This window comes from Gobio gobio (assembly GCF_949357685.1).
Source record: "Gobio gobio genome assembly, chromosome: 3".
Classification (NCBI taxonomy): domain Eukaryota; kingdom Metazoa; phylum Chordata; class Actinopteri; order Cypriniformes; family Gobionidae; genus Gobio; species Gobio gobio.
Window position 1 is genome coordinate 34,397,190 of NC_137099.1, and position 19,965 is coordinate 34,417,154.

The 19,965-nt window shown below is 36.7% G+C and overlaps 1 protein-coding gene across 1 annotated transcript in view; it reads left to right on the plus strand.

The window, feature by feature from the left end:
* Positions 1–19,965, plus strand: part of vps8 (VPS8 subunit of CORVET complex) — a 139,827-nt gene that overhangs the window by 86,444 nt on the left and 33,418 nt on the right. The window contains 2 exon segments of the mRNA XM_079813195.1: positions 1,533–1,615; positions 15,195–15,275. Of these exon segments, the coding sequence (XP_079669321.1) occupies positions 1,533–1,615; positions 15,195–15,275 (164 nt within the window).

The following is a 19,965-nucleotide window of genomic DNA, read 5'->3' on the forward strand; positions in this document are numbered from 1 at the left end:
TGAGTTGATCTATAGTTTATTGAGTTAATAGTAGGGGTGGGAATCTTAAGGCACTTAACGATTCGATTCCGATTCTGGGAGTAACGATCCGATTCCCAAAACGATTCTTAACATACATTTTTGGTAACTAATTATCCTGCTGTGCAAAAACATGAACTTTACATTTTAACCAAAATTGGAGCTAATATGTGTTTTGTTTTTAGTTAGAATATCTATTTGACAGTATTGCCATATTAAAAATGATTATGAAGATTTCTTTCAATACTTTTATTTTATTAATAAAGTTATAATCAAGATTAACAAGCTCTGAATGAAACATGGTAAGCCATACAATTGCAAAGAACAATCATTAAGAATAAACAGTTCTCAATTTACAACTAAGTGTGACAATTTTTCAGTTTCTTTAGAACATTTTAACAAAAAATTTCTTTAAAAGCAAAAAAAGTTTACTTTGGTTAGAGACACAAAAGAATCTTTAAAACATAGGCTAATGCAGAAGAAAAACAACTTCAGCGCTTGCTGAGAAGCCAAATTCAGTGTGTGTGCATAACATCTCGCATGAGAAAACTTGCCGAGCTGCAACAGTCATGTTAGAGACATTTAACAAATCATTCACCAAAACAAAGTCTTTGTTTAGAATTTTCCATTCGTTTGAAACACTGTGGAGTAGTTCAGCAATATTCAATAAGTCATTCCAAAAATTTTGCCATGGATGTTGGTAGGTTTATTTCCCGGCCACCACATCGGAGACATAGGAGTATTATTAAGCATTAATGGCAAGGAAAGCGCCTTATAGCCTATTTGAGCACCACTTCGTTATTTTGCCTCAGAATTTCGTTTGTTGGAAATATTAACTTAATTTAGAAGTGCTTTTGAAATGAAAAACTTTGCATTTAATAGGCAAAATACATTTTTGAAATGGAGAGGCAGCCGCAGCGAGCGCAGACACAGAGTGGCCAGAGAAACGGAGGAGCGACTGCTGTAAGGTGTTTGAGCAAAACTGCGGAAAAACTGCATAAAACATGTGGGTGTTGAACCCTCTCACCGGGAAAAGTGTCCCCACGGGTGCGACGCCCCTGAGCAGGTCGTAGTTTGTCCATTTTGTCTTAAACGAAGGCAATTCACCAGCATACGAACGTTCGCCTATGAACGGGTTTTTCTGTTTGGCTGGTGACCATGCGCGCACAGTGGTGAAGTGGCCGTTTGAATTGAACACAGAATCGATTCAGAATTTTTGAGAATCGATTCTGAATCGTTGGATAACGAATCGCGATGCATCAACCTTTTCTCCCACCCCTAGTTAAGAGTGAATATGTGTTCCCCATTCTAAAGTGTTTCCAATATTTCTTGCTTTACTTCTGAAATGATGACAAGGGGACTCTTTTTCAAATGTTTTTAATAATAGTTGTCTATAGATTAAACAAGATTTATGCGGCCTTCAAGTGGAGTCGGAAATATGCGTTTACAATTTCCTAGCCCATGAATAAAGTGAATTCGTATTTACATGTAGAAAATTGTTTCTCTTTCCTCAGCGCTAAAAGAGCTCACTATGAAAGTCTTAAACAGCATGTCCAGTTTTATTGCCCCACCTGCCATCATTCAGCGCATCCTACAGGTAAGCACATTTTTTAACAGCTCATACAGCTAGTTTTACAACTGGGCTGTTTTTATGTGTGCTTGTTCCTAAATGGCAGCCATTGTGTGCACAATCAGGGGTCGCTGTGTTCCAGTAATTGTGTCATGGATGAGATTGAGATGTTGTTGTTCTGCTGGGTTTGTGGGATTTGTTTAGAAAGACTTAATGCCTTCTGACTTGACAATAGAATTGCAGGCTCAAGCTCAAAATCCCATGGTTCTTATTTGTGTAAAAACTGTTTACATTCTCACATAGACACAGATTCTGTATTTGACTGCTCCCGATATTTATTAACAGATCTGCTATCTTGTAGTTGTAAACATTTCAGGGTTATGGTTTATAAAATGTAGTTTGTGCAGTTGTTGTAGCTCATAAAATCTGCTGTACTGTAATTGCATTATATTAAGTCTGTTATAAATAGATTTATATACTTCATTTGATGGTGTGTCACAGTTATACTCTAAGTACAGTACAGTACAGTACGATTCGGGGACGGTAAACCCTGATCCGGCTTGCTTTTCCACCGCCAACAGTACCCTTACTTGATAGGCGTGGTGTATGCCGAAAAGTAGCAATCAATGTAATTTTCTCGCAAAGAAGAAAACGACACAGCAAACAACAACAGAGGACAGACAGCAGATCTTGTTGTTGCTTCTCGGCATTTGTGGCTGTTTGTCACAAGACAAAAAAAAATTGTGTTGCAACAGTATTGTGTTTCAACTCTATATTAAAAAATGTGAGTCTAGCTCCACAGGTACTGGGCTACTGTGCTAGGTACCCTAACAGAAGGATCCCAAAAAAGTGGTGCGGTACGGTTCAGTGTTTTGGTACTATTCACAACTTCTGACAATAAAAATGGAAACTATTCCGTACTGTACTGTACTGCTCGGTGGAAACGAGCAATACATTTTGTAAAAAAATGTTTTTGAAGGAACTGTTACTGCATGTTCAGATCTTTTCAATATGGAGGACATGCTAAATAATTCACGATAAATAGGAACAGTTGCTTACAGTAGCATCTACAGAATGCAGCTTGCAAGTTGGTTTTTGTCATGCACTTTCACACAATCTGCTCTTAATCCTTATTTTATTGTTGGACACACTGCAGAAGCTGAACAGCAAATTTGCTTTCCAATGGCTCTTCCAGCTCAGAGCCTTGTGTAGCTGTTTCAAACACACACACATTTTTCTTTCCATGAAATCAATGCCACAGTTCAAGAATCGGTTGAGGCTTTGGGCAGTGGAAGACCTTTATCTGTTTTCATCTGCACATATTCAGTGCTGTCAGCTTTCCCCCATCGATCTTCCGGTCTCCCCCCCTCCTTATCAGTGCTATTACACCAGCACTCTGCTGTTCTGCTTCAACCTGCTGCTATTAGAACTTCTGTGATTTCTTTTTAACCCGTGCTTATGAATTTTTTATCATTTGTTCTATAATGTGGTTTGCAAAGATACTGTTCAGGTTTAAGTTTATAACACTTAATAATAGATAGTAATACTTGATAAACCGTAAGAAAGTTAAAAATCAAACAAAACTTACAAAACAAAATAATTTACAAAATATTAAAGGGTTAGTTCACCCAAAAATGAAAATTCTGTCATTAATTACTTACCCTCATGTCGTTCGACACCCGTAAGACCTCCGTTCGTCTTCGGAACACAAATGAAGATATTTTAGTTGAAATCTGATGGCTCTGAAAGGCCTCCATTGGCACAATGCATGGTTTACTCTCAAGACCCTTAAAAGGTACTAAAGACGTCGTTACAAAGTCCATCTCACTACAGTGGTTCTACAATAACTTTATGAATCGGCGAGAATAGTTTTTGTGCGCAAAAAAACAGGGCCTCATGAAGCTTCGAAGCGTTATGAATCAGTGAGTCGAATCATGATTCGGATTGCGTGTCAAACCGCCAAACTGCTGAAATTTGGCGATCCAAACTGCTCATTCGACTCACTGATTCAAAACGCTTCGAAGCTTCATGAGGCCGTGTTTTGAAATCGTCATCACTATATAAGTCGTTATTTAGGGGTTTTTTGCGCACAAAAACTATTCTCGCCGATTACTAAATTGCCAAGAATTAAGTGCTTTAACCCTTAAATGCATGTTTCAACAATCATTATTACATATTCGGGTCTTTAGCAACCCAGATCTATATTGAACATGGATGGCTAACTGCCACAATAGTATACAACATTTTTTAATAACAATTACAAAATGCTCAAATAAAGCAAATTTTGTTACCTTTAGGAACTTGGAATGGTTCAATTTAAGTTCAGTTTTTTTTAATCATCATCACTGTCATTGTCATAGCTAATTTCCCCGGTACATTCAACATGTACTCCTCCCAGATTCTGGAGAAAGGGGTCATAGAACATGTACTCCTCCCAGAGATAGAGGCCGGTTTCTACAGTCTGTTCTTTTTCAGAGCCAAAAAGGACAGGAGTTAGAGGAGTTAGTGGTACAGCATCGAGATGCTTCAGTGTTCTTTCACCAAAACAGAGAACCACTTTTTTTGTGTGGGACTCATATGACAAGGCAAAAGTGGATCGGTTTGCCTCAGAGAAGACAACCCACTGTCCCCTCTGGTTCACCCTTATGCCTCCAGCTCTGTTGGGACTGGATGCATTTCTTCCAATAGCTCTGCTACCAAAAGTTCTAGCAAGGGTTCCCAGGACCGAGTTCACCTTCTTTTATTGGCTCCGTTCTGGCCGACCCGAGTGTGGTTTGCGGACTTAGTGTCTCTACTGGACAGCCTCCCATTGGATATTACGATCTGGAGAGATCTTTTCTCTCAAGTGAGGAGGACAATATATCATCTCTGTTAGAGATATAGAAGATTTGGATCTGGCCCCTGAGGGGTACCAGCACATAGGTTCTGGTTTTTCGGCTAATGTCAAAGAAACAATTCTCAATGCTTGAGCTCCTTTTACTAGAAAGTTGTATGCCCTGAAATTGCAACTGTTTGTAACATGGTGTAGAGATCCGCTATCTCCAATTGCCATTCACCTTTAGACAGAACCTTGGTTGGGAGACATCCCTTGGTGTCTCGGTTTTTGCAAGGTGCCAGATTTGCCGATCACGAGATTCCTCCTGTAGGGGTGTGCACAAAAAGTCGAATATTCTATCTATTATTTGAAAAATAAAAATACTGTTCAAATTTTGCTACATGTTTCTTTGCTGGCCAAAAATGCAGTGAATTCATGATAATTCCTAAGCAAGCAAACTAAAACTCACAGTTATAACTTAATGAAACATGAAATCCAAACACCAGTCAAATGAAGAAAGACAGCTGTCCATCACTGCAATCACGACTACAGTTAATCTCAGCTGTAACGAGATTAGAACTTGTCTAATTGCAAAATGATCTCAAGACACATGCTTCCTTTAAGTTTCATTGAGGGAGACCGATTTAAGAACAACAAAAACAAAGCTCTGTTAGAAAATGCCGTCTGCGTCAGCAGAGCACGTTTTCTCTGCAGCCGGCCGTATTGTTATCAGACTGAGGAGCCAATTTTCACCCGAGCATGTGAATATACTTGTTTTTCTCAACATGAGCATGTGAAATCATTCAAACACGATAACCATATGCAGACTCAAGTGTATATGTAGGTTCTGTACGATAATTGGCGCAGTCTTCTTTAAAGTTTTATTTCAATGTTTTTTTCTGTATATTTATAAATATTTTTTAAAAAGTACCATCTTTGAGTACCATCTCTATCCTCCTGGAGCCTTCATAGAAGCCCCATTTCAGCCTTTGGAGTCAGCTTCAGAGAAAATGCTGGATCTTAAAGTAGCTATGTTTTTGGCATAGCATATCTAAAGAGAGTAGGAGATCTTCAGGCATACTTTCAACAATACAGTTGACTGTGTTAGGCATTGGAAATGCAAGTGAAAAGGGGATTGCAATTTTTTGTGAGGGTTGGGGCAGGACGTGGAAGAAGGGTAATGGCAAATGAGTGATTTTCTATTGCTATTCCAAAATGGCAGGGTTGTAACTCTTAAGGCATTGGAAATGCAATTTCAAATGGACTTTGCGTTTCCATGTGACATTTGGCAGACATGTTACATACTTGGAAAAGAAAATCCAAACGCAATTGCAAATCATGCATTTGTGTTTCCATTGTCACAACATATGCACAAAAAAAATGTATATTATATATTTGACTTGTTATATTGTTTAAAATGAATAGGTTGAGGAATACTAAGAAGGTGGATGTCTAAAAGGTTAGTTTACCCTAAAATTAAAATTACTCACCCCGGTGTTGTTCTAATGCCATATGCCCTTCTTTCTTTTTCGGACCACGATTAGCGCCGCAGTTACAATGACAATGAATTAAGAACAGATTCAGCTGTACAGCATCTCTAAAAGAAAATAGTGTCATTGTTCAGCTGAAGTCAGTTCAGTGTAGATTCAATTCAATTGTAAACATTGATTATTCAATTAGTTCAGTTCGTCTATAAAGCATCTCTGCAGAAAACACAGTGGTGTCATTGCCCAGCTCAGTTCATTTCTCATTCAATAGTGTCAGTGCAGTTAATTTGTCAATAATATTGTTGAATAACTGTATACTTATTATAAAAGATGCATTAAATTGATCAAAAGGGAAGACATAAAAATGCAAACAAAATTCAATTAGATTTATATTTAGTTTCAAATAAGCTGTTCTTTTGAAGTTTATATTCATCAAATAAGACTGAAAATGTGTCATGGTTTCCACAAAAATATTAGGCAGCAATTGATAATACTAAGAAATGTTTTAGAGCACCAAATCAATTTATTAGATTGATTTTTGAAATTATGTAACACTGAAGACTGTAGTAATGGCTGCTGAAAATTCCCATCATTACATGAACAAAATATTTTAAAAGAAATTAAAATAGAAATGTTTTTTAAAATATGCCAGCATTATAGTTTTGTTCAAAAAAATGCAGTCTTGGTGAGCATAAGACATTTCTTAATCTCACTGACCCTAAACTGTTGAACGACACTGTACATCACAGAGAAACATACACATTAACTGAAAATAAATCTAAGACTAAATATTTGCTGTCACCACAGTTTTTGTTATTATAGAGTACATGTTCATGTTGATTTTGATTTCAGGGATAGTCTCTTTTTTGAGGCCCATGTTGATTCATTCATCTCAGCATCTATCTTAACAGCTCTGGTTCAGCCCAACTGCTGATGGTGACATTTGATGGCATTTGCTCACAGTGTGTAATCATTAGTACGCTGCTGTGAATGCAAATGCACCTCTGACAGGGAACCGGAAAGGTTATGAGGAACCCTATCAAGTTATACTAACAGATGATCGCAATCAATTTATTACAATCAACAGGTGTTGTCTTGAATGTGCACTTACACCTGAGCATGTGCAGCTGTACACACTCTGCATGCCATGAGCACTTGCTTATTGATGTAATATTGTTTTCATTATTATGTAATTAATGGCATACATTTGATTTCCAATTTGATTTCACAACAGAAATTCAAGAGAGGGGGTCTATATCAGACACGTGTGGCATGTGTTCTAGTCTGGTCAAAGCTGGTTTTCAGCTAGTCCAGGCTGGTTTAAGTTGTTAACTACACTCAAAAAATTTAAACAATGATGTACTCAATTTTTTTTGGTGACACATTTTTTAATTATATAATATAATTATAAAACTGAGTAGACCCAATGAGTTATGGTGACTCAAATATTTGAGAAAAAAAAGTGTAATTTGAATTTATTTGCTCTAAACCTTTTTAAATACTCCACACAACCACTGGTTTACACGATAACTTACTTTATTTTTTGAGTGCAGTTCTTAATACAGCATATGTTATACCGATATTGCTTACATTTAAAGTTTTAGAAGTAAAAATTTAACAAATAAAAGTAATTTTATGCATAATCAACTGGTCTCTGTCATCCCGTTTCCACCGTAACATTTCTGGTTCTCGAGCTAGAAAATTGTGAATCTCAGAGCGCTGCCCTGCGTTTCACTCAGCCGAAAGATGCTGTGACTGACTCCATAACCTGCCCATAAACAAAAGGTGCACAGTTCTGAAAACATATTCCTAAAAATGCTGAATATAGTTACTTAGGTTTTAAAATAAGTCATTTATTTTATGCAAGGCATCATCAAGGCTTTTCCATCACATGGAAAGACAGACGTGACACCCTTTTAGGTGACTGACATTACGGTCCTTTATATTATGTATTGTATATTACATATATTATGATTTTTCTTTCGTCCATCCAAGGACGCTAAGTAAGGTAGTGATTGGTACTCACCTCACCGCTGACGTTGTGATTTTTGGATCACCCGTCACTCAAGGTGTGGTTATGGGTTATATATCAGATGACTTTTTAGTTTGGGACACTAGTCAAGGTCTTTTACCTTGGCTGTATGAGAACACTCCAAACAGGAGGCTGTCCAATCATTTAGAATGAATGTAAAGTGGGGAGAGTTGGTCAGCTGATTTATCTGAAAGATTGGGGAGATTTCTAACTTGTAGCGCCTCTTCTGTATTATCAGCACAAGGAAGACACAATTGTAATAAAATACATTTGAACAAAAGATAAACAAGATTAGCTAACACAACTACTAAATGAATACAATGAATGATAAAGGAATAAAGTGCACAAGATGCATTAAATGCATGTGATTTAAGTTGTGGGGCTATGGAAGAGTTGCGTTACCTAATGGAAAGATAAACTGTTGTTTCTCTGAAAATAATGTGAAGAACCTTATTATGCATCAAACAAATAAATGAAATATTTTTTGTTTTTAACTAGCATCAGTTATATTACCTCTAATGTAAATTAGAAAATCATATACTGATAATATACAACAATGCCAAGGTCTCTGGAAAGAGGTTTGGTTAAGTGATATTTATGTTCCATTTGGTTGAGTAAGCAGTCCGAAGGCAGTGACTTCTTCCACTGGTTGTGCTGGGTGACAATGCAGTGGGGAAAGGAGCTGCAATCTGTTTCAACAGCCTTGAACATGAAGATCTGTGGGATGCTGATCTCCTGGAGCACCAAAGGGTCCTAAAATCTGGAACACGCAGATGAGGCCCTGAAGTAGGTGCAAAAGGTCCTTAATCTGGAACACGCAAACGAAGGAACCTTGAAGTGAAGGTTTGCTCTCCTGAGCTTAACCTTATTGCAGATTTCTCTGTGTGTCTTCTGCCTCTCTTTGGTCTCTCTGGCATGGAGACTCGGGACGTGCTGTAGTCGTCACTGTCTCGCTGGACTAAAACTCTGAACGTAGTGTTTGTTAATATCTCTTTCTTCTCAGGCTGAAGGCTCAGAACATGGTCGTATCTGTTGCTGCCTCACAAGCTGTAGACTTAGAATCCTCGTATCTTTTGTTGTCACTCTGGATGAACCAGAGGCTCAAAATGTTACGGTGTATCTGTTATGTCTCATCCTTGGTGGACAGACTCGGAACTTGGTGAACTGTTTGTCTCTCTCAAGGGGAGACTCAGAACTTTGTGATCTGTTTTAGTCTCATTCTTGCAGGACAGACTCAGAACTTGGAGTATCTGTTGAAATAGTACCTTCCGATGAATACCCCTTCCGATGAGGAGGAGATTGCAATTTGGCGCTTCTCCATTCCAGTGCTGTGACTGGCTGCTGGCATCAAAGGGGGCACACAGTGTGGCCCCCCTTCTTTCCCCTGTGGAACTCATTTGCACACTGTACACAGTTAGAATTCTTTAAAGTGTCTTTAAAGTTTACCAATGCATTTCTCACTTTCCAAACCACTACCATAATACCATTGGCAATATTCTAAACAAATGGACACCAAACATGAAGGAAAAAGATTGAACTGTTCATTCATTTCTTCATTAACAGCTGAATCTGTGCAAGATGTTGCATTACAAATAGCTGTCACTGAGAATACTTATTTCTCTGAATAAGTATGAAATGGATGTGTGTAGTTTACATCAGTCTTAAGGTTTCCAAACCTAGTTATGAATGGATTTGGATGGATCATTGTGGTCTTTCTTTGTTTCACCCACTACTGCTGAGGTCCTGTGGAATTTGTATGGCAGTCACAGACCAGGTCATTAGGGATTAGTCTCTAGATGGGTGAAGGGCAGAAACTGCATGTGGACCAATGAGAAGTCCTGTCCTTCATGGGTTTGGTACCAGAGGTCTTCTTCTTGCCCTCTAAGAGGTGTCTGGCTGTTGTCCTAGCATCTTTATCTGATGGCGTTGGACAGTCTGTTTGTGTTAGTCCACCAAGATCCAATCAAAATGTAGCAAACCTTTGTCCACTGTTATGGGCAGAGAGGCAATTTGGTGTGGTTTAATTCCAAACTTTAGCATTAGTCAGAAGTCAGATTGTGGATTAGTATCATTTAAAATATTTTATCCAGTTCCTTCTGCTTGAATATCGGATTCATCGTGCCGGTATGGAGACGAAGCTGGCCATTGGGGTCTGTGCAGAGGATTGAGGACTGAACTGCTCAGTAACTGAACTGCTGGGTTGTTAAGTTCCTCAGTTTACTTTGTATAATAAATACGTTACAATTAGATATTTTGATCCTTCTTCATCAACTATCTTGTGGTGAACAATTAATCTGTGAAAAAAGTAATCTACAGAAAAAGAAACATTTGTTTGTCTTTGTATTCTGTAGTCAAAATCTGAAAAGTTGCTTGCCCTCTAGAGTGGCATTCCTTCTCTGAGTTTGACCAGTTGAAGTGCACCCGAAATCAAGCCACGTCCACTATTTTTTCTTATTGTTTATTCTGTTTCACATGAAAAAAATTCACAAAACTGAAGTCAAGTCAGTCACAGTTTAGATTAATGTGGATTTTAATGTCAGATGAATGCTGTAAATTATGAGCATGGCATCTGCTATATTGCTCTCCATGGTTTTGCTTTTTTTCCCAGATGTTTGATTCATTAACAATGTTTCTTATGTCATGCTCCGAGATTCCCTCTTGGTTCCTACAACACAACTTTGCAATACTCTTTGCGAATGTTTGTTGGAACTATGGTTTCAGGAAAAACCAAGCGGCAACCTCCCCCAGTTTCTCTTGAAGCCAATACGGAAGTGACTTAAACTGCAATTCATCGACTGGCCGGTGGTCGCTAGGGACGGGCTCCAGAAGGGAGCAGAATCGCATTGAGCCATGTTAAAATGCCAACTTTACAGCAGAAAAAAACATGTTTACAGCCTGGTACAAATTGTGGTTTTGGTCTATATATCTAATTTTGCCCTTCATGACAACTGTGAGGATGGTGATTTTTTTTAATAACTCATTCGTTTACATTATATAACGCCTTAAAGTTCTGCATAATTAAGGGCGTGGCCACTTTGAGTGACAGGTGGATAGCTGTTTGTCTGCTGTCTGTTAGTCATCACGTCACCTCAGCTCCACCCACGTCCCGCCTTTTTGCTCATTTTCTGTTATCCGGGAGTGACGCGCTCCTAAGAGGGCAACGGCCAGCTCGACCCTACTTTACGCTTCAAAACTGCTCTTCAGAATCCTATGGGTGACATAATGGACACTAAGTCCATATTTTTTTACAGTCCATGGGAAAAACCTAATGCTTGAACTATGGCTACATTCGGGCTACATTTTGCTGACTTCAGTCCAGGATTATGACCTGTTCACACTCGATTCTGATATTGGCCACATTTAAAAAATAATGTGAACAGCCAAACAAAATAATGGATCTGAACAATAAATCAGAATTTAGCACTAAGACTTGCAGTGTGACAATTGTGACAATTATGTCGGTAACAACCGTAAAATGATATGACCTGGAATGTACGTAATATTTATCTGCAGTAATAATCTGCCAAAGATATTTCTATGAATGGTATATGAGGACGTAGACTCAATGTTGTTTCACCTGTCAGATCATGGCATTCTGAAGGGAGATCATTCTTACCGTTGATTCAAATGAATCCAATGAGAGGAGCCAAAATTCCTAATGCAGAAAAGTTCACTCTATTTCCAGCATTCGTTTGCTGTTTATATAGAGCCTTTTCACAATTCCGGAGTGGGAACTCTGTAAACTATAGCAAACTATAGCAGGGTAAACTTCTTTAGAGGAACATGGGAGACCCTAGCAAATATTATGTTCATGTTCCCTTTTGCCCCAGTGGCAAATGAAATAATCCACTATTGCATTTCCATGACTTTCCAAAAGAAGAAACAAAATCTTGAGAGATGGATTACAGCAGTCAGAAAAGAGAAAGATGTCACATTTTCACATTTCTGGTCAGTCTAATGTTGTTTTCATGAGGAAAGTCTCTCTCAATATTATAACAGTATATTGTATTTCTCTCTTAATAACAGCCTCAATCTTTTTCATATCTCACTCACCATGATATGTGGGTGGATGGAGTGTATGAGGACATTACATTTCTATAAGAGAACCTGTCCAAAGGTTCAAGCATGCATAGCAGTATTGAATTTATTTTTGGTGGACCATGGACATTTAGTGTTTATTTTGGTTACAAGGTGCCTGGATAGTGATAGCTGTTGTTTTGGAGGCTAAATTTCACTTGCAGCTGGAGTGAGATTATTATCCAGTGAGGAGCTTAGTCAAGGACAATCAGTCAAACATGCTGGAGTAATTAGTAGACCATCTATCTTCTTTTTTCTGTCTTTTCCTGAGGCAGTAGTCATGCCTCAATAAACATGGAGTTTATTGCTCCAAGTGGCGTAGTGAAAATCTTGGAAACCCTGAGAACCATGAGACGAGGCCCCAAAAGTGATGACATCATGCAAAAGTGTTTGGGCGTTGAGGTGAAACTCAGTAAACTTTTGACCATGACAACTGATAGAGAATAGATTTTTCTTAGCAGTTTGATGGGAAATTATTACAATGACAGTTATGGTATTTATTATAGTTAGTATTATAATAATAATTATAGTAAAAATAATTACATAGTAAAAACAATGATAATCTAAACAAATAGTGAAAAGAAAATGCATATAACAAATTAATTTATTGCATGAATTTGATTTATACTTCCTTTTAAAAATGTATAGTCAATACAATTTTTTTATTATACTTTTATTAAGTAAGGACACATTAAATTGGTCAAAAGTGACAGTAAAGCAATTTACAATGTTACAAAAGATTTCTATTTAAAAAAAATGCTGTTTCTTTTAGCTTTCTGTTCATCTAAGAATCTTGAGGGAAAAAAAGTAACATGAGGGTTTCCACAAAAACTTACTGTGATAATAATAGCTGTAAAGACTGGAGTAATGGCTGCTGAAATTCAGCTTTTTTATCACAGGAATAAGGTACATTTTAAAATATAAAGTTTATGTACTTTTTTTCAGTGAAGAGCATGCTTAGGATGACATTTTAAACATTATGTGTAATTTCCAATTAAGTCATTTACTTTAGCTGGCCACCTTGTCATTTAAACCATGAGATGCTCATACATCATTTGGGATGTGGTGGAAATGACAATATGGTAGGAATTACTTTTTGTAATTATATACCTTGACAAATTCAATAAACTAGTGGATGTGACAATTGTGTTTTAAGACACTGCATGAATGGAACCAAATTAAATGCATTTAGAGCATTTTCTCTTATTAAAAAGCCTAAGCACATGGTATATTTGCCTTTTTATGCACTGTCTATACATAGCACTAGATTTAACACATTTAAAAAAAAAAAAGGGCTCATAGTACCATATGCTGATATATATGCCAGTGGTAGCTCCATAGCAGCAGTGATAGCTAATTTAAGTTTTTGTGTTGTATAGTAAAGAGTGATGCTTATTGGGTTGTGTTTTCATTCTTCCACTAGAAGATGTGTTTGATTTAGGCTTGGAAGAAACCTGGCGCCGTATTCACAAAACATGTTATTTTAGCACTAAGATAAGTAAAAGTTCTTAGTTAAGAGTTTTCTCTTAAAACCTATTCACAAAGCTGCTGAGACCAACTTTTTACTAAGGAACAGAGAGAAGTCTTAAGCTAAGCGTAAGGGCAGGGTTGACCTCGTTGCTATGGATGATGTCATCACGCTTACTAATAATAATGTACACAGTGATTGGCTGATGGGGGAGTCTCTGTCAGTGATTTAATCTGTAATAATTAATCTTGTAGAATTTGCCATATTCAAATAAAGTTTTTTAAAAGTAGGCCAAGCGTCACTAATTAAACTAGTATATGTTCAGCTAATTGTCAGCCTCTTATATGTCTGCATCTCGAGAGATTTCAGAATTCAAGCAACCAATTGTGTTCATAAGGAGCACGTTCAAACGGTCAATCTAATGTGAACTCGTGAAAACAACTGCCACAGGTAATCTAACCTAATCTAAGATTTATTTTTGGCATTTTATCATCGATTAAAATCTATAAATCAAAATGTGTATTGCAGTTATGAAGAAAAGGTTCAGTACCCAAGGCTCTATCGCCGATCTCCTCAACAGTGTCTTTCGGTGAATTGCTGAGGCGGATTGTTTGTGATTTGGTCTTAGTGATTTAGGAGTCCTCTTGACTTCTCCTAACGTTTCACAGATTTAGGGGCTAGTTTTACTGCTAAAATGCTTTGTGAAATATTCTTAGAGCTAAAATTAAGCAGTCCTAAAATTAGGACTGGCACGCCCATTATTTTTAAGAGTTTCTCCTGAATTGGCAAGTTAGGAGCTACTTTTAGCCTTAAGATGTTTTGTGAATACGGCCTCTGATCACCAGGGATTTTATATTCCAGATGTTTGTCATGTGGATTGATGGTCTCTCCTGAAGGAGAGCAGTTTTGGCCTTGGGCCGTTAAATGTTGAGAAAGTCGAATATTACTACAAAGTTTTATGTTTACATTACAAAGTTTTGTTTCTCATTCTCTCCATACGGGATCAATAAAGTACCTTATCAAGATCAATAAAGTGTCTTGCTGTAACACACATACCAACAAATCAGTCTGAGGGAAAATTACTTTTTCATGTTGAGAAAATGTGAAGAAATAGAGAGTAAGACCTGCGTGACCTTCATGACAACAGTATTTGTGCACCTTTCTGACCCTCAGAATGAACGTGTGCGTGTGCGTGTGCGTGTGCGTGTGCGTGTGCGTGTGCGTGTGCGTGTGCGTGTGCGTGTGCGTGTGCGTGTGCGTGTGCGTGTGCGTGTGCGTGTGTGTGTGTGTGTGTGTGTGTGTGTGTGTGTGTGTGTGTGTGTGTGTGTGAGAGAGAGAGAGAGAGAGAGAGAGAGCGATAGATAGAGTCTTCCAGGTCTTGATCTTTGTGACTGCTTCAAACTTAACCCCTCCTGAGGGCAGAATTACCCAAGTGTGTGCAGTCCTGTGATAACAGCTAGTGATGGCGAGTGAGTGTGATATTACTGAGGTCGCACTCCTTCATCATCTGAGAGTTATCAGCTGCCATTGTGAATGCAGTCTGACAGCACGCACTGTGTTTACTCCCTGGTTTGTGCTTAAGATGGTTTACTGCAGACTATGCCTTTTAAAATCGATTCAGCATCGTTTATCACATGTAGAAACCTGCAGACAGACAAAGGTTTCTACTAGTATGATCAAAGCTATAAGAAATTAATTTATCTCTGTGTATGTGTTCTCTCTTGCAGGATCCTGTATATGGGAAAGGAAAGCTGGCTGAGATCCAGGGGCTTATTTTAGGGATGCTAGAGACCTTCAACTACGAACAGGTAATGTGTGTCAAATGTTTTCTTCTAAGAATGCTTTTTATTATTACAGTTTAAAATAACTGTTTTCTATTTGAGTATATTTTAAAATGTAATTTATTCCTGTGATGGCAAAGCTGAATTTTCAGCACCATTACTCCAGTCTTCAGTGTCACATGATCCTTCAGAAATCATTCTAATATGCTGATTTAGTGCTCAAGTTATGTTTTTTAAATCATTATTAATGTTGAAAACACTTGATTATTTATTTATTCATACATACACGTATATATATATATATATATATAATATATATATATTTTTAGGATTCTTTAATGAATAGAAAGTTCAAAAGAACAGATTTTTTGTAACCGTATGAAAATATCACTTTTAATCAATTCAATGCGTCCTTGCTGAATAAAAGTATTAATTTATTTTATAATGTTATTTTGACATATATTATTAAAATCACATAGACTTAGATAAGTTGAAGCCGTTTCATTTTATATGTAGCGGGTCGCATCATGGGATGCTGCCATATTGAGATCATGATGGCCAGCTGAATACTACTTGATTTATCTCAGTAACTGCCCTGTTTTTGGACATTTGCGCTCACATAATAAATTAATCATCGCCTGCTGTGAATAGCACATTTCTACAACAGCATTTGTAAACAAAAAAACTCCAAGTAATCATTCAGTACCCTGTTATTTCAGATTCGGTCAGATAATGTCACTGTACCATGATATCACAACTTTTTTTTTTTTTAGGGTGTAGTGTAGGCTTTATGAGGTCTTGATACACAGTCTGACTTAAATATGTCCATACAGTAGAGCTACCCATAGTGCATCATTAATGTGTTATTCCTATTAATTGCGCTCTTGCTGTTTTTTAGGCAGTTACATCATTTACCTCTGTTAAATACATAATTTACCTTACTCATTATAATGAGTTCAAGGGGGGGCTATAGCCCCGTCGGAATTTTAAATAGCCCTGTTTTAGCCCCCCCCAAGCAATTGTCAATCAGATGGAATAAGGAGAAAAAAAAGAGGAGTCAGAGAGAGAAAGGTTTGAAAGAAAAACTCTTGACGTAAAAATATTTGTCATATTGCCAGTAACCTCCGCATCATGTGAGCGCTGTTTCCTGCATTATTAGGCCGCGTGCCCACCGCGTGCTTTGCTTGCTATGATACAGAATATCTGCGGAAGTGTTACTAGTATCTAATTTCACAGATATTAAATGTAAGTGTAAAGTATGCACAGTTCTGATTATGCATACATATGTGCTGAAGTCTTTCACCTTTGCATGTTAAAGGTTTTTGTCGTTGTCTTGTGATCACTTGTATTAAGCTAAATTAAAAATCTATTTTGTTGAATATGCCTATTCTTAGGCCAAATATAATTTTAAACTACACTTCTGATGAATGTGGTGTGTACCATAGCTGCTTTTATTTTATTTCTTTATGAAGTAACTCTGACGTCATGAATATTGATTATTTTCTTAGCACCCCCTCACATTGGTCTAGCCCACCCTTAGCACCGGTTGAGAAAAAATGCTGGCGCCGTGCATGAGCTGCAGCAGCTAAATTCAGTGTTTTATGTGATAATTGGAAATTAAATGCAAGGTGAAATCCTTTAAAAAAAAAAAAAAATGTAATCCTTTATGCCACACCTACCAATAGCAAGTGTAGAGAACATGTACTGGCACAAAAATTGGGATTACAGTATTTCCAAATATATGTTTGCCCTATGAAAATTAAATTAATGAATGTTCTACCTCTTTAAAAGCAAACAGAAGTTCTTTAGTTTCACAATTCCATCGTTATTGTACTTGTTGTTTTAATGCCTTGTGTACCTTTCATTTGATTTATTCTCATCACTTACATCAGAAAATAAATAAATAAATAAATAAAAGCAGTCAGTCATAGTACGAGATGCTGTTAATATTGCAAGTTATGACAGCGGCCAATATGTCGAAGGCATACAAGTGTCCAGTATGGTATGCATTTTTGAAATTTCAACAAATTGGGTTGGTATCTATTGATTATATTACAGGCACAAAAAAGCTAATACAATAGCAATAAATGTACTTACAGGGTTCCTACACAATAGCAATAGATGTACTTACAGGGTTCCTACGCAGTTTGGAAATTTCCCCTATTCAGTTTTCTAAAGTATAAAATTAAGAATTTCTAAAAAATTAAATTATTTCACAGTTAAAAATATAAATTTCTTGATTTTCATCTATTCTCATTTTTATGAACTAATATCAATTCTTAAATTCCAAGAATCAATCTTTTAGTCTATGCTGTTTTCAGTTGACGAATAAACAAAACTTTGTAGTGCCTCCCATCCAATAAATCTCAATAAGCTTTGAGCTTTGTTACTTTTAATAGGAAACAAAGTCTCAGCTTTCAAATTCTGTCCATTTTATTATGACATTCAAACGATAAAAACTGCTCTTTAGTGTTCTGTTGCGCGGAGCACACATGAACTGGTAATTTCTTCCACTTTACTAGTTACAGCATGAAATAAACACAGACAAATGATTCAGCTCTAATCCTGATCAAACACAACTGAAGCAGCTTATTAAGATCTTCAGGAGCACTTGATAATTACAGACAGATGTGTTGGATCAGGGTTGCATCTGAACTCTTCAGGTTGGTAGATCTCCTCTAGACTGTACTTGTTATCGAAAATAATGTTGTGTGAACCATTTATGTTAAATGTGGTCTGGTTTGGAAGGAGGTCTGGAAATTTGAGACTGGAAAAGTATGGAATTTTGAAAATGTGTAGAAAATATTAACCCTGTACTTAATCTGTGCATCTCTACATCCAACTATTAAGAGAGTAGGCACCAGGAATTGTTTTAAAAATCTTTATAAAAGCAACACATTGATGCGTCGCACACACATACCTATACATACCTAATAACGTTTTACAGAGGGACGTCAGAAAACTTAACGTATTCCAGTTTATCCTCGTAGCTGCTTTAATCGGGTCAGATGAGGGTGGAGTGTTATGAGAACTCATTAATTGCTGTTTCTTCATTAATTAACAAGTGCATAATTGAAGAGACTCTCTGGACTTCTCAGTTCCCGTTATGGTTATCAGTGGCATGCACACATACAATTGTGGTTAGTATTATTGGCACCTTTGGTAAATATGTTCAAAGAAGGCTGTGAAAATAAATCAGCATTTTTAATCATTTTGATCTTTCATTAAAAAAATTATCACAAAACCTAATGAATGTTGGGGTAAATCACATTATGAAATAACATGAAATGTTTTTCTCCAATACACGTTGGCCAGAATTATTGGCACCCCTAGAAATTCTTATGAGTAAAATATCTCTGAAGTATATTCCCCTTCATATTTACATGTTCTTTAGCACACCAGGCTGACTTGGTGTATGAAATTGTCCAGCCATGACTTCCTGTTCCACTGGAGTTTAAATATGAGGAAACACAATTCCGAATTCCCAGAATGAGATCAAAATGAGTAAAAGCAAAAAATATAGTTCTGATGTGCAGCAATTGTTCAGCTTGTTGCTGTAATAAAACAGCTAAAGCATTGAAAATCCTCATTTCCACCATCAGGGCAATAATTAAGAGGTTCCAATCAACTAAAGATGTTACGAAACTGCCTTGAAGACAACATGTCTATGTTGTCTTAATGCACAGAGAGGAGGATAGTTTGAGTGGCCAAAGACTCTCCAGTGATCACAGCAGAAAATAGTGGAATCATAAAGCCTAAAAAAACACAGCATCTACATCATCACAAGTTGTTTGGGAGGGTTTCAAGAAAAATCCTCCTTGCTCATCCAAAAAAAAAACTCCAGCATATTCAGTTGCCAGACACGACAGGAACTTCAAATGGTCAGATTAAATTATTTCATATAATAACTTTTTGGCAGCAAAACCACCAGATAAGTTTGGTGAACACAGGGATAAAACAAGTACCCTGTGTGTACAATTAAATGTACTGATGGATCTTAACATTTTTTTATTCGCTTTGGTACTATTTTCACAAGTAAGGTGTACATTTTCAAAACTTAGTACGAATATCAAAACAGATCATCAAAAGTGCACTTCTTTCAAACATTTCAGCATATTTTCAATTAGAGGTCGACCAATAGTGGATTTTACTGATACCGATAACTAGGTTGGACCGCACTTGCCGATAACCGATTAATCGACCGATAGTTTTTAAAATGGATACTGGATAAAAAACAGTGCTGAACGTTATAACAAGAAATAAAAAAAAACAGTACTGATCCATGAAAATGTCCTAAATTAAAAACATATAAATATGAATATTAAAATAATAAGTTCTAACAGAACAAATTCTTCAGAAAATTATTTAAACATTTAAATATTACATGTCCTATTTGTTTCTTTACCTATAACCTAGAAACATGCATGTACATTTCATAGGTAACACTAAGCAAGTCCCTATGCAACAAGGATGTGTTAGCTCACATGAACTATATGCATTATGCATACATTTTTACAGCATGTATTAATATGAGCAATACAATTGTACCTTGATCATTCATGTTAGTTCATAGTGCATTAACCAAGGTTAACAGATAGAATAAAAATTCAAACTCAATTTAATGTTGAAATTAACATACTAACAATGAACAATACTTTATTAACCTTAGTTAATGTTACAAATGGAATCGTATTGTAGTGTTACCATTTCATACAAA